Genomic DNA, 15078 nt, shown 5'->3' on the forward strand with positions numbered 1-15078 from the left:
GTGGCTATATGCCACGTGAGGCATAAAAAAAAATCCACTGAAGTGCTGAAGCCAGCTTTCCTCAAAAGCCGGAATGACAATGAATGAAGAAGCATCGATTATATTGCGGTTTTCCTATAATCACACTTTGACGCCAAAGTTCGGCTTTTGAAATCGAAACAGCACGAGAAAGAAATTCGATCGTAAATTATTTAGCGGTCGGAGGCGAATACCACGTGGTAATCCCTAAGAGCAGTGCATCCGCGTTTGGCACGCATATCTGTCATATCGCATTCTGATGACAGACGACGCGCAAGCACAACTGGGTCGACTGGGCGTCCCTCCATAATTTACGCAGAAAAACGAAACTTTCGGCCCGCATTGCCACAGATAAGTACTACAGCTCACTTTAGTACTACCTGGTACTACCTGGTAAGACATGATGTTGGGCTAGTCGGTTCATGGTTAGAGCGAAACAAAACTGCGCGAAGACGACGGGACAAAAGAAAGGCACGAATACACACACACAGCGCAGACTTCCAACTGACTTTATTTTGTAAAAGCAGGGTGCTTATAAAGGCAATCACAGCAAACTAGGAGACAAGCAGAAGCAACGTGCGAATGGCAATGACAGGGTAAACAAGACCACGTGTGAATTACGACGCATGAAAAGTTCGGATGTGTCCATCTAAGAACTTGATTTCCTGACATGAAAGAGATAAAGAAGGTGCGCTAACACACTTATCACCCCTTTTAGAAATGAAATAGGCCTCGATGACTTCTCTTTCGGTTTTTGTTTTGGCCTTTGAAAGGAACTTTGTTTTTGCCAGGTAAGGAGAACAGTTTTTGGTGTCGCAGCTCTTACTGCTAAGGGATCGCCTGTGCTCTAAAGCGCGTTCATTAAAATAACGGCCAGTCTGGCCTATGTAGGAACGACCGCATGACAAAGGTATTTCATAAACAACTCCGGAAACACATTTTGTAAACTTGTTCCGGTGGTTGTTCTTGCAAGTGGTGGGTTATTTTCTTGTTCCAGCCAGTAGAGGGCACACTTTTTTCAGCTTGCAGGGAGCCGAAAAAACAACGCGTATCCCATACCTTTCTGCTACCTTCTTGATGTTATGGGAAAGGCAATGAAAATACGGCATGACAAATGGTGGCTTGGGATCCGAACATCCTTTATCTTTTACATGTGTAGATTTTAGCCTTTGAAGCAGGCTTTCGCAGGTGCCAAGAAGTAGATGACGGGGATAGCTAGCGGAAAGAAGGCGCTCAACTTGACAGTGAAAACTGGATGACATGGTACAGATTTCTGCAGGGCAGAGAGGCATGCAGACATGATGATGCCACGTTTGAAAAGCGCTCATTCTAAGCTAGTCAAACGTGGCATCATCATGTCTGCATGCCTCTCTGCCCTGCAGAAATCCTGTACCCACACCATGTCATCCAGTTTTCACTGTCAAGTTGAGCGCCTTCTTTCCGCTGGCTATCCCCGTCATCTACTTCTTGGCACCTGCGAAAGCCTGCTTCAAAGGCTAAAATCTACACATGTAAAAGATAAAGGATGTTCGGATCCCAAGCCACCATTTGTCATGCCGTATTTTCATTGCCTTTCCCATAACATCAAGAAGGTAGCAGAAAGGTATGGGATACGCGTTGTTTTTTCGGCTCCCTGCAAGGGCGTCCGCAGAATTTTTTGCAGGGGGGGGCCCCGTTGGTGCCCCGGGGGGGGGGGGGGGGGTATGTTCGTAGCAAAAAGGCGCTATTTGTGGAGTAAATTTATTTATTTATATATAAATAAAAATTAAACAAAATGCACACATGAAAGAAAAATTACAAACAGCAAATTAAAGCGCGGCTAGGAGAGGTACATTGGAGTTTATCAACGAAGAAACAACTAAAATTAATAAAAAATGCAAAAAGATGCTATATCACTTCGTGGAGAAGAGTGCTTAGTCTTCCTGCATACAGGTTCTCGACTCACCCGGATTGATGACCAGCACACAGCACAATATGTTCGCAAACACGCAACTACAGTCACTCAGTCAGTCTTCCTTGAACAGCAACTGTAGGCGCCTCGGATTTTTCTGGGCGAATTGCGTAATTACACGTGTGATAAATTCACTTCTGTGCTTCATTACACGCTCTCGGTGCACACTCATCATACACATTGATTGGAAAAACTGTTGAACGCGTACGTTGAAAACAAAAGATGACTATATATACAACGAAAACTTATTTACAAGATAAATGCACGCTTGCAGCTTCATACACCTCGCTCCATCTTGCTTGCGCATCCGCACAGTCGAGCAACCCCACACACACTGCTCGCCGCTCGTCGTTTTCTCGTCCGCTGTCTTGGTTGTTCTCAGCTTCGCTGACAACCGGCCACTAAAAACACCCAAGCACAAAATCAGAGGCGCGCACACGTGCGAGGGCTTAGTTGCCACAGTATCCCCGAATGCGCACTTTGGGGGTGAAAGGAATGCCGTGCAACTTCCGAGGGGAAGGGACACTCGCCACTCCGGTCGGAAAATTTGTTTTTGTGTTTTTATGGGGTTCAGAGCCCCAAAACGACTCAGGCTATGAGGGATGGAGTAGTACAGAGTTCCGGGTAATGTCGACCACCTGGGTCTCTTTACCATGCACTGACACGCACAGTACATGGGCGCTGTTGTGATTTGAGGCCCAGCCAGAGGTGACAGGCGAGCCAGGCAGGCGCCATCGGGCTGCGTTGACCAAAGGCGCTGGTTTTCGCAGAAGACGCAAAGAACGCTGGTGTGGGGGCGCCTTGGGAGACTGCGTCGCCGTGAACAAAAGCAGCTAATCCCCTTTGCCGGAGATTCTGAAAGCGGCGCTTCTACCGAACTGCGCTACCCGTGGATCGGAGGAGACAGCGAGCGGCGGCGGCGCCAACTCATCGCCCGCTTGCCCCTGAGCAGCCCGACAAAGCAGGGGTGGACACGGCTGATTTGTCCTTCCCTCCTTAAGAATTCATCGGTGACCGGCGTAACGATAGGCGAAAACAAGATGCCCCGTGCACTGTCTGCCTCCGTGTCGCTATCTCTCTAGAGATCAAAGAAAAAGACACCCATCTCAAGGCGGCTCGAAACACATGCTCGCCGGTGCCGCTGTATGTCTGGAACAGGTCGCCCTTCAGTAGAGCTAACGATGGCGTGGTTTGAAAACGGCGGAACGACGCACGCCCGGACGCGGCATTTCGCAGATGTGACCATGCGGGGCTGCTTTTACCCTTTTGACTGAGCGCACCACCGCCCCTGGCGTGCGGCCATCACTCACGGTTCGAGTGAGTGATTTTCCAGGGGGGTGCAACCGCCCCCCCTTGCCCCCCCCCCCCCCCCCTCCGGACGCCCATGGCTCCCTGCAAGCTGAAAAAACTGTGCCCTCTACTGGCTGGAACAAGAAAAGAACCCACCACTTGCAAGAAGAACCACCGGAACAAGTTTACAAAATGTGTTTCCGGAGTTGTTTATGAAATACCTTTGTCATGCGGTCGTTCCTACATAAGCCAGACTGGCCGTTGTTTTAATGAACGCACTTTAGAGCACAGGCGATCCCTTAGCAGTGGCACCGGCAGCAATCTACCCTTGCACTGTAAGAGCTGCGACACCAAAAACTGTTCTCCTTACCTGGCAAAAACAAAGTTCCATTCAAAGGCCATAACAAAAACCGAAAGAGAAGTCATCGAGGCCTATTTCATTTCTAAAAGGGGTGATAAGTGTGTTAGCGCACCTTCTTTATCTCTTTCATGTCAGGAAATCAAGTTCTTAGATGAACACATCCGAACTTTTCATGCGTCGTAATTCACACGTGGTCTTGTTTACCCTGTCATTGCCATTCGCACGTTGCTTCTGCTTGTCTCCTAGTTTGCTGTGATTGCCTTTATAAGCACCCTGCTTTTACAAAATAAAGTCAGTTGGAAGTCTGCGCTTTGTGTGTGTGTGTTCGTGCCTTTCTTTTGTCGTTTTTTTTTATCGTCCTGCGCGGCGGTCGAGTATCGGCATTTTTACTGCATTACTGATGTGCTCAGTGCTGCGTCACTGCGCATGTGCTTGACTGATCAGAGAATTAAGTTGATCTGTTTTGTTTTGTATTTTCTATGTTAAAACAGAAAAAATAAACTTCTCTTTCTACGCTTTTCTTTTGTCCCGTCGTCTTCGCGCAGTTTTGTTTCGCACTACCTGGTACCAGTTCGTACCACCCCGGAGAGTCAGGTTTCCGTATGTCTGTTGACTTCATGCCTGGCCGATTTTATGTCGTGATTCATTACAAGCGAATACACACATACAGTTCTAGATAAGAAGACAAAACCAAATTTTCTGTCTGTGGGCCGAGTTCGTCGTGACAGCTATCCGTGCTCGAAGCTTGAAGCCTTGAAGCGGTGAAAGAAGCGCCCTGTGTTGTCTAGAGGTCTAGGCAAGTAACGCCGGCAGCGCCACTCTAGGAGAGCTTGTTTCCCTAGGTGCATTCCTTGCTTTAGCCCTATGCACTGGTAGTAAGATGACTGGCTGCTGGGATTGGATCTGCAATCCTCTCTGTATCCGACAGGGCAGCTTCGCACATGTTTCCTTCGTAGATAAGCACGCGGTTCATTACAGTGAATCGTTTCAATAGTAGCGACTTGAATAATATCCTAAGGCTTCCTGTGTGAGGCCGAAAGATGTTCAGACGCTTGTGTCCGAGTTTCAGGAGGCTGCAAGCGCGGTAAGACGCCTCACATATCGGTTCTCGCATTCAGTCGCTCTCGAGAGGTCACGAGCTTCTTGAAGTCCGCATGCTTGCGGTGTATCCTGATTTAACTTTGTTTCAGGACAAATGTGCAGCGATGGAATCATGCAGCTGCGGTCAAACAAGCCTTGGAATACAAGCCGGGGGACACGATCGCAGGGTGTACCGTGCGCCAGGTGAATGCGGAAGAGGTTTCAAGAGCTCGTTGCAGTGCGGATGCACGCGCGCTGGTGTTAATTGCCTCTTTGTTTTCTTCTTTTGGCACAGGTTGAAGAAGTTAAGGAGTTGCACCTTGCTGCTGTTCGTCTTTTGCACGATAAGACGGGCGCCGATTTTCTTCACATTGCTCGCGACGATCGGAACAACCTCTTCAGGTGAGTGAAACGAGTTTATCAGATCCAGAGAAAGGAATGTTTTGTTTCGAGGAATTTGCATAAGCGACTGCATTAGAGAACGTACGCGATTATACTCGGGGACAACTTTTTGTGGCGCTGCGCGAGGGGACGGCTTTCACGGGCGCGCTGTTCTCACGCGCGCTCAAGCTAACTACACAGGTGTCTAAGCTGACGGCTCGCGCTCGTAGCTTCTACGGCAGCCACAAGAAGTCGTCTCCTAGTTTAAGAATAGGCAGAGCCGCAAGCAAAAGTTCCTTCATTCCTTCGTTAATTCCGCCGTAAGGCGGAATGAATGAAGGAATGAATTAACTTGTTCAAAAAAGCAAGTTATTTTGCCTTTGATGTTTCGTTTGACATGGCCTACTCTAACCGTTGTGTGTGTTGGTGTGCTCGAGTGTGCGCTGGAACTATTGGAGCAGTGGTATCGCAGCACTGTTCCAGCAGTGACAGAGCATTGGTTGGGGCCTTTAGTGAATGGGTCGGAAGTGCTTATGCAGTCTTGTAAAAAATGCAGCAAATTAAGTTTTAGGCACATGCTCATGCACTGTGCCTGGTGCTACTAATATCAGGAACACTGATATTAGTATATCAGTGTACCTGATATTAGTAGTAATGATCAGTGCCATACCCCATGAGCACAGGGGTATGGCATTTGTATGACCTCAGTTGTGTAGTATTTTTGGCGGCATGATTTGGTTGCTACACTTATGTAATTAACAAAGGTGAACTTGCTGTTAAAGTTAAGCAGAGGGATTGAAGATGGTCTAGGTTTTATGTATTTATTTAGTGTGATGTCACCATAGTGGGCTAATGTATCAAAGGATGAGACAATTATCAATGTCGTCTGTGTGTCTTCTGTATCTTTGAATTTGATCCACCATGTGGATGTCCTACAGGCTGAACTCTTTGAAGGAGTACAGACACTTACCTAACTTTTGGGTGCGTGTTTTCTTCTTTGTAATGATGCGTAAGGCATTATGATACAGTGATACATGGATTACCATGCGGTATTCTCCTACGACCACTAAATAATTTGCAATCGAATTTCTTTCTTATTCTGTTTCAGCTTTAGTTTCTACAGCTGAACGATAACTGTGATGTCAAAGTGGGCCTATAGATTGCGCGAGACATGAAAAAACTGAGATACAATGTCTGCTTTATTGTTTTAGTTCACTACAATGCTAAAGCTAGCCTGTCATTGTAGTCTGCCGACTATATTTATACCATTTCCACAAATTAGACACTTGCAGTTCTGCTTAGTCCAGCAACAAGTAAGCAAGAATGCAGTGAAAGTAAAAATTTTATGTGAACAAATACTCTTTAAATTGATTATATACATGTCACGCAAAGTGAGAAATTTGGTTTTATTGGGTTTAACGTCCCAAAGCGACTCAGGCTATGAGGGACGGCAAAAAAAAAAGAGAGAAATTTGTACAATTGCTTTGCATAGTGCATTAATGGTAGATTTACGGACCTTGTTTAGAAAGGATGGTGATAAAGTAGGTAATTGTGGTTCCATGAATATTTCTCCAGGTAAAATTTAGCGCTAGGTAGCTGAATGTGTTTGCACAAAGAAATTAACCAAAGTATTTTGATCAATTTCATATTTCTATGCAGAAAATGGTTGTAGGTGTTTTTGTTCTAGCATATATATATTATTTAAATGAGTCCGGTCACCCTCTGAGAAGGTGACAAGTGTACTTTTGGAGTTTAAAAATTTTCATACTTTGATGGTTTACAGCACGAAAATTAAGATCTTTTTACTATGAATTTTTTTCTTGCATAATATGCACTAATTCCTCTTTGATCATTGTTGAATTTAGTATTTTGATGTGAGGAAAAAAAAACACATCAAACTTTGCTCTTAAAGGAAGCTTCTGCCCTGCAGAAGGTCCGTTTGCCAGTAGATTGAGTGTCATTGGTTATTAAATATAAAAATAATTTCTCTGTATTTCTGTTTGCTAGTGAAATACTGGCAGCAAAATGCCATGGGCATATTTGCTGCCCTGATGCAGATGAAGCACATTACAGTGTTTTACAGTATAACATACATATACTATATATCCATACATTATAATAATATCTTGAATGATATAACAAAATGACACAATATTGTGTGCAAGGAAAATACAATGCTTTCATCATTGTTTTTTTTTACGAGTGTAGTTATGCTATAACCTACATGAAACTGAGGTGCCTAATGATCAATCTTGTACACATTACAGAAGTAACCGATTGCAATTACTATCACTTTGTCTGAAATGTAACTGACTACAGTGGTCAGTTACAGTCCCAGAAAAGTATAAGAGCGTACGTTGTTGGGCTAGTCGGTCAATCATGGTGAATACAAGGGGGGTACTGCGCACAAAAAGACAAGGACAAGAAGATAACACAACAAGCGCAGACTCGCGACTAACTTTATTTGAAAACACGACACTCCTTTTATAGCTTCAAAACTGTCGCATCACACACATGATGAAACCAAAAACCTGTCTTCATTGTGATACAGTTTGACCCTTCTATCAAACTGTATCACAATGAAGACAGGTTTTTGGTTTCATCATGTGTGTGATGTGACAGTTTTGAAACTATAAAAGGAGTGTCGTGTTTTCAAATAAAGTTAGTCGCGAGTCTGCGCTTGTTGTGTTATCTTCTTGTCCTTGTCTTTTTGTGCGCAGTACCCCCCTTGTATTCACCAGAAAAGTATCTGACCAAGTACAGAAAAATAATCGATTGCTATTGCGGTATTTTTCTTCCAACTTGTATTACCATAACACAAATATACTCTGACTGCAATTAACTAGTCCGGCTTGCTTGATATTTTGTTGCACATTGGTAATTTTCAGAAGGAGTTGTTTTTGAAGTTGTTGCTTATTTTTTCACGTTTCCTTGCAAAGACATCAGTCAGCACTTACACTGAACGCTCTCGTATGCACTGGAGGAAAAAGAGGTTTATAACTTATGGACATTCTACTCACTAGTTTGTAGTTGCGCAATGCTTTGATTCTGATGTCTAAGTGCTCTACAAAGTGCTGCGCTTTGTTGTTGTTGGCGCTGTGATAAGACGATGAGGGTAAGTCCATCGTCTTGAGATGCGGCGTGTGGTGTGGAACCATAGGCTGGATGGTTCAGTTCGTCAGCCAACAGCTGGTGGAGCTACTGACGCTGCCCTCCCCTAGTCACCCATTTAGCCTGACACAGTGCCGTGTCTGTACCTTTTGTGTGTCTTTTCATCCTCGTCTTTGCTGCGCTGTTATTTTTTCCACAATAGAAACCTACATGGTCGACATATTTTTTCCATCCAATACTACAAAAGACTCTAGCAATAGTGTGGGTTTCAACAGGATCCTTGCTTTATGTGCCTTTTCGGGCTATATCCGCGCTTTAGCATAGTGGAAGGTAAGTTACGGTGCCATCTGACAATCTGACAAAAATGACCCTACAGAGCGGTCATTCAAGATTTCTTTGAATGGGAACTGCCATAAGGAGACGGCAGGGACCCGATGGTGGCCCGGACATGATGGCCCGCGATGCTTCTCCACAGCCGCTTCATTGTTGCTCTGTCATGAAGGAAATACGTCTGCTCGCACCAGTGTTTGCCACCAATTTGAAGTTCTCAAATCTCTACTGTTGGTTTCAACTTGTTTTTGGAAAAAAGTAACTGATTACTAGTAGCGATTTAAGGAAAAAGTAATTGAATTATATGGAACATTAGCATATGAAAAAATCGATTACTTACAAAATTACAAGAAAATGTAATTTATTACAAGTCACCAATTAAAGAAAATTCAGAAGTACGATTATATATATATATATATATATATATATGTGTGTGTGTGTGTGTGTTTTGTACTTTTTTTCGTACTTCTGGATTTTCTTTTGTTCAAAAATTGGCAAGTGCCAAGTTTTCAGACTGATTATAAGTGTAAGGTTTATTGCAGATAGCACTTATTGTTATAGAAGAGCAAATCTTTTACTGGAACTGTATGGAAACATGATGGCTATAAAGAACAATTAGCATCAGAGTTAACGTTTATATGTCTTTTAAGCAATGTTAAATTTCATCCAGTTACAAGTCTGTTGTTGAAGCAAAGCGCTGTATTTTTTCCTCGTCATATTGTTAAAGATACTTATCAAAGCATGGTAATAAAAAAGCCTGGGCAGATGAGGCATCAAGAACCTTACAAATTTTGTTTTTGTGAAACTCATTAAAGTTGCAAAAAAAATGTTATTTTTCTCCTCTGGGGAAATCATTTTTGCAATAAAATGGTGACACTTATGAGGAAACAGTAGTTGATGACTGCCTAGACATGTTTTGCTGCCTTTCTTGAAGTTTAATTGCAAACAAAAGTAGTTGTCAGACCACCATTGCCTGTTTTATCTGACCTGAACTGAGATCTTTTGTTTAAACTGCAACATACCTGTTAGGGAAATTTCTTTTTTATTGCATTGCTCATGCACCTATTAGGCTATTGATAAAATTAGTCGTGTACCTGTGAAATGAGTAATTGTAATTTCTTTTGAAGTTATATGTGTTATATTATTCTGTTGTAATTTTGGGCAAGTTTTCTTAAGAGAGTAATATTCATTTAGGAGGAACTATTTTACTTGTAGCTGAACAAGTCTAAGCAATGCAAATATCATTGCCTGTGCTGAACTGAAATTTGCGGTTTCTCTTCCTACAAGCCACATCTTTGTGCATACTGCATCAATTTGTAAAAAACATATTTCACATGAAATTTAGAGCTTAGGTCATCTTTTTGGTGCCGTCGTCATACAAGACATAGAAGTTTGAACAAATGACATGACGAATTGATACTGATGAATTTGCATTCATGTAATTTTGTAGTAATATGCCATGTTTACCCAGCTCTACCATGCCTTCAGATCTAATGTGCGCCTGCTCTTGAGTCAGTAAGGAAAACATGCTTTTGAGTCTAGTATGCAAAAAATTTAACAATGAGAAAAGTAATGATGATCTCATCCATAAAGCAGGATTCAACTTTTTCTTAGCTCTTCACCAAGTTGTAGTACAAAGTCCGCATAATCATCTTCCGTGCACTCAAGCAGCTTAGCCATTTCAGATGCTTTTGCCCTTTGCACACTACCCTTCCTTGAGGTAAAGAAGTGATAGCAGTAGCTTCTCCACCAAATAGCACTGTCTTGATATGCAGTTTTATGGCACTCTGTGAAGTCCCGGCTATGAAACTGGCAAACATTTGTTCCAGTGTGGCCTTTTCAACACTGCCGACAGACAGCACTGGAGTACCCCACATTCTTGAGCACCTCACGTTATGTGGCTCACAGAAGTACCCTTGCCGGGACCCCTTCATGAAGATGCACAACCGGTCCCTGGCCACATTCATGAATGCAATGACAGGCAAGTTCTCACCTAGCATGTAAGCTTACAAGCACTGAGCTTGTTTCCCCAAGCATGTAGCAGCTGTTGGAGGTGCACTATGCTTGAGGCTGAAAGGTGCAGCGAAGAGGAATCTGAACTCGTCTTTTTGCCGCGGGAACTCGATCTACACATTCCGAGCATTCCTAGAAACTTCCGACTTATTGCCCTGTGTGGCCGATTTCCCTAATTAAATCGAATTAACGTCAGGCTCCTGCCTTTATTTTTTGAATTCTCTCCGTATGGTGGGCGGAGCCGACCAACGTGTGGAGTGCCTTTCAGCCAGCTCCGTGGACGCTTTGCTTTCGCTTTATTTTGTTTTTTAGGTTTCTGTGAATAAATAGTTTCATTCACAGATAATATAGCCGCAAAATAAGCCCGCAGAAATAAAAATACGCGCAGACTATTTGCTACTACGGATTACTACGTATTACTCCGCCAATGGCAGAGCGGCAAGCCGCCACGGAGCTGGCTGAAAGGCACTCCACGTGTTGGTCGACTCCGCCCACCATACGGGGAGAATTAAAAAAAAAAGGCTGAGTCGGACGTTAATTCGATTTAATTAGGGAAATCGGCCACACAGGGCAATATATCAAGGTTTCTAAGAATGCTCGGAACGTGCAGATTGATTTCCCGCGGCAAAAAGACGAGTTCAGATTCCTCCTCACTGCACCTTTGTTGCCTTTGTTGCGAAGTACTCCGTGTCTTTGTGTTAGCCGTGCATGAGGGGTCTTCAAAATGGAGCTCTAAAGCTATTTTTTTCCAGGGTGTTTAGAAAGTGCTTATGTTTGGTGATAAATGGAACCCACACAGATATCTGGTTTTCGATGTTTTGCATCAGCACACTGATGGGAAGGCAATTTAGAGTAATAGCTTTCTTTTTTCTTGCAGGCTGTGATGTGACATTCTATCCATTCTCAACACAGAACATCAAGGACTATGAAAACCTCTTACGTGTTTATTTAGATGCAGTGTTCTTTCCGCAACTTTCAAAGTTGGACTTCATGTAAGTTGGGTTTCAGCAATAAAGCACAAGATGAGGGATTAATCTGAGTGCGATTTCCATCTGCTTTAACTGAGAACCTGTTGCTTAGGTGCATGCTGACATCATTTTATTGTTAACTGCTTGTTAGTTGTCATTAACTTCAATCAGCATGCTTTGTAATAGTGTGGTGAATTGCCAAGCTGTATTGTGGCTTGCTTTGTCTTTTGTAAATTCGGTTTTGGGATAATGCTTGCTTTGTGGTGGCTAGTTTGTGTGAATATTCAGAGTATTAAATGAAACATTGCACACATGATGCTTTTACTAGTGAGGCTTGAAGGGCTTACTACTAAAAATGTGATAAAGAGATTTTGACGACATGTATCTATTAGCATACCTGTGCCTTTTAGGGCTAGTATTGATATTACTTTTTCTTTTGTGCTTCTACTTTTTTTTTGTTTTGCTGCTTTTTAATGTGCCTTCATTTCAACTCTCTCATTCTTGTATATGCTAGCAAACCTTGTCTATCACATGTATAACCTCTTTGGTATCCACTGAAAAGCTCAGTGGAAGTTAACTCTTTCCTTACCGAGGGGAACATGACTTTTTTTCTAGGTTTTTGTAGCTTTTCTTTTTCTGTAAATCTATTGCATTTAAAGTTTAATCCAATGCACGAAAACAAAGCTAAATAAATGTGCTTTCTAGGCATATAAGATTGAATAACGAATTGCACGTTGCAACAGGTGATTTAATTTGCCGAAAAAAAAGATTGAACAAAACTCGTAAAGATGCACTTGTATCTGAAAAGAAAAAATATCAAAAATTTTCTGAAATATGCAAAGTGTTTTGATATTCTATTGGCCACTATCTATGAAGAAATCAAACTTCTGAATAGTATTCTTGCTACAAAATAATAACTGGAAACTGTATAGTTGGGCACTGGAGCGCGGGCACCTGTGTTCCAGGCTAGTTTCTGTTGTTGCCGATCTGAGAACTGAATCGTGGGGAAAAGGCAATATCTTCAGACGCACTGCTGCTCAGGTTGATGATAAAATCAATTGCAGACAAAGTTGAGTCCTCAGATTTGCGACGTTTTAGAGAGCCCGTCAAGTGACTTTGGCACTATCATGCCTTCGGAACGTGATCAAAAAGTTCTGGTTTGCAATAAAAAAAGAATTTATTTGTCTAATTACAAGCCAGATGATGCAGCATGCCCGTAAGCAACGTAGAAGGCTCCGAAGTCGAGTGGCGAAGTCGTCGTTAGTGGGCAATGAGTGCAGTACTGTGTCTTCACGCCTTTGCTGTGCGTTAAAAAATCCTGCCTTGTGGGACAAAAGAAAATTACATTGGAAACGAAACTTTGGTTCTTTGACTACAAGCCAGGCATGCAGCGTGGCCGTAAGCAACTCAGAAGGTTTCGAAATTGGTGTGCGAAATCATCATTAGTGGGCTAACGATGCTCAGTGGGCGCAGTAAGGAAAGAGTTAAAATGGTTAGCAGATAGCTTCATTCTCTGTCTCTCTGAATGATTGTGCTGAACTTTAGAATTACTTTCTAAGACCGGTTGACCTGTGACTGAGTGGAAGCAGCGAAACAATATTTCTTGTTAAAGGATATTTCATTCATTGCAGGCAGGAGGGATGGAGGCTTGAGCACACTGATCCTAAGGACAAGTCTACACCCATTATCATCAAGGGTGTTGTGTACAATGAAATGAAAGGAGTCTTTGTAAGTGCAGTTCAGAAAATCAAAGGTTTTTATTTTAAAGGTGCATAGCAAAGGTCTGGCACCATATGCTGCAAAAATTACAATTAAAATCTAAAAGTTATAACTTGCTGCAAACACTGAAATGTTACACATGCACAAGAGCATAACTTTATTTTTGTGTTTGCTAGGTCTTTATCTAGACATGAATGCGCTCGTCACATTAGGCCTGGCCATACGGAAATGTTTCAACACTTGTGAACTGAAGCTTCAATGATGTGATGCATGCTGAAAATAGTTGGAATGGCATTTATGTAATCTTTATTTTTGTGGTTGCATTTGTAGCTGGTATAGGGGTGATTAAGGGTAACATAAACGTGACCATTGCTTTTCTTCTTATACCAGATGATTACAAACTGACAGGGAGAAAAAACTAAAACCTTGATACCTCCTGTCACACCTTATCTTATAAATGGCTCGCGCGTGTTGTTATGGGTCCTATGAAGGAGTGCCATGTGTAGCTTCCCATAGTGCTAGTTGAAGCGGGTGGCGATAAGTGGATTAGAGGAATTTGCAGGTTTTCACCTTGTTCCTGTCTCAAACATGGTGGCCATAGTGGCGTTGATACGAGTGATGTGTAGAGATTTTTCACGGGGCATCAGTTGCAGAGAGCACCAATGCAGGTAACCGTGGCAGTGCAAGATTATGGAAGTTAAATGTGCAGGTGATTGCCTCTCATCACCTTGCTTCGTGGGCACTGGAGAGTACTTGTGTTCGAAATAATGTCATTAGGCCCAGTGCCCTGTAGGCTGTAAACAAATCGCGGAACACCTGCCCCTACTTGGACACCTGCTCCTTACTTGGAGGCTTTAGTTGTTTTAGTTGAGGTTTTAGTTTTAGTTGTGACCTCCTCAATAATATGGTGCCTGCCGGAACACCATGTTGTCTCATGGGAACCTCCTGCCATAGCTTTTAAGATCCATAGCATTAAATATGTGTTGGCCAGCCAGTCACTCGGCACTGTATGAGGAGTGTGGTGATTAGTGTGGCAAAGTACACGGCTTATGTGCAGAGTGTATCAGTCGTCTGCTTGGCTGTAGTCTTGGATCTGCTACAATCCCTGCAGCTTGCACAGCTCTGTATGCTACCTAAGATGAAGGAGGGGTAATGGGCAGTTGTAGAAAGGATAAAGAACCTGAATTGGAAGATGTAATGGTTCAAACACATTTTAGGGTGAGCAGAGATGTGCACCCTTCTCACATCTGTGCTTAGCAGCACATAGCACTTTGAGCTAACCATAATGATTGAGGTGTGCTCTGGGGAGCAGCCTACCATACGGCTGTTTCATTGTTCTGTGCTTTGTGTGCTGGTGAATATTCTTGCCCATTTCTCTGCTGCACGCTGTCATGTGAGGCTGAGCGACTCACTGGTCAGCACTGACGCTGCACTATTGAGAAATTCAAGAGTTGTACAACAAGGTGACAGAGATGCGCACTTGAAAGCCATCTGGAACAGGTTTTTCGCATTGCCAGTATCTGAGACTTTAAGCAGTACAGAACTAAAAATGGTTAGTTGCATGATATGAAAAAAAAAAAGATACCATAACACCTGCTATGTTCGTTTGTTCGTTACTTCACAGAAGAGTGATACTTGGCATTTGGTATTGCTGAGGGTGATATTTTTGTTAAACTTATTGCCTGCATCGTTAGCACGGGATAAAGATAGCTTATCAGCTGAAATGGGCAAAGTTACAGAATGCTAGGCATTTGGGAAGTGCTGTGATGCCTTTTGCCAGTGTGCTGACATGACGCCTTGTGGAATTCAGTTGGTTTTTGTCATAGATGACAAATATCATGAGGTTTTACTTCTTG

At 42.9% G+C, this 15078-nt stretch overlaps 1 protein-coding gene across 1 annotated transcript in view; it reads left to right on the forward strand.

Annotated features, from left to right (window-relative positions):
• The first annotated feature begins 4516 nt into the window (after nt 1–4516).
• Nucleotides 4517–15078, forward strand: part of LOC149354872 (presequence protease, mitochondrial) — a 127024-nt gene continuing 116462 nt past the window's right edge. The window contains exons 1-6 of the mRNA XM_089583533.1: nt 4517–4704; nt 4811–4904; nt 4996–5102; nt 10352–10503; nt 11413–11527; nt 13135–13231. Coding sequence (XP_089439659.1) covers nt 4661–4704; nt 4811–4904; nt 4996–5102; nt 10352–10503; nt 11413–11527; nt 13135–13231 — 609 coding nt within the window. The 5' untranslated portion in view covers nt 4517–4660. The remainder of the gene's footprint in view (nt 4705–4810; nt 4905–4995; nt 5103–10351; nt 10504–11412; nt 11528–13134; nt 13232–15078) is intronic.

The sequence above is a fragment of the Amblyomma mixtum genome, chromosome 3, assembly GCF_055824585.1.
Source record: "Amblyomma mixtum isolate Tamu chromosome 3, ASM5582458v1, whole genome shotgun sequence".
Classification (NCBI taxonomy): domain Eukaryota; kingdom Metazoa; phylum Arthropoda; class Arachnida; order Ixodida; family Ixodidae; genus Amblyomma; species Amblyomma mixtum.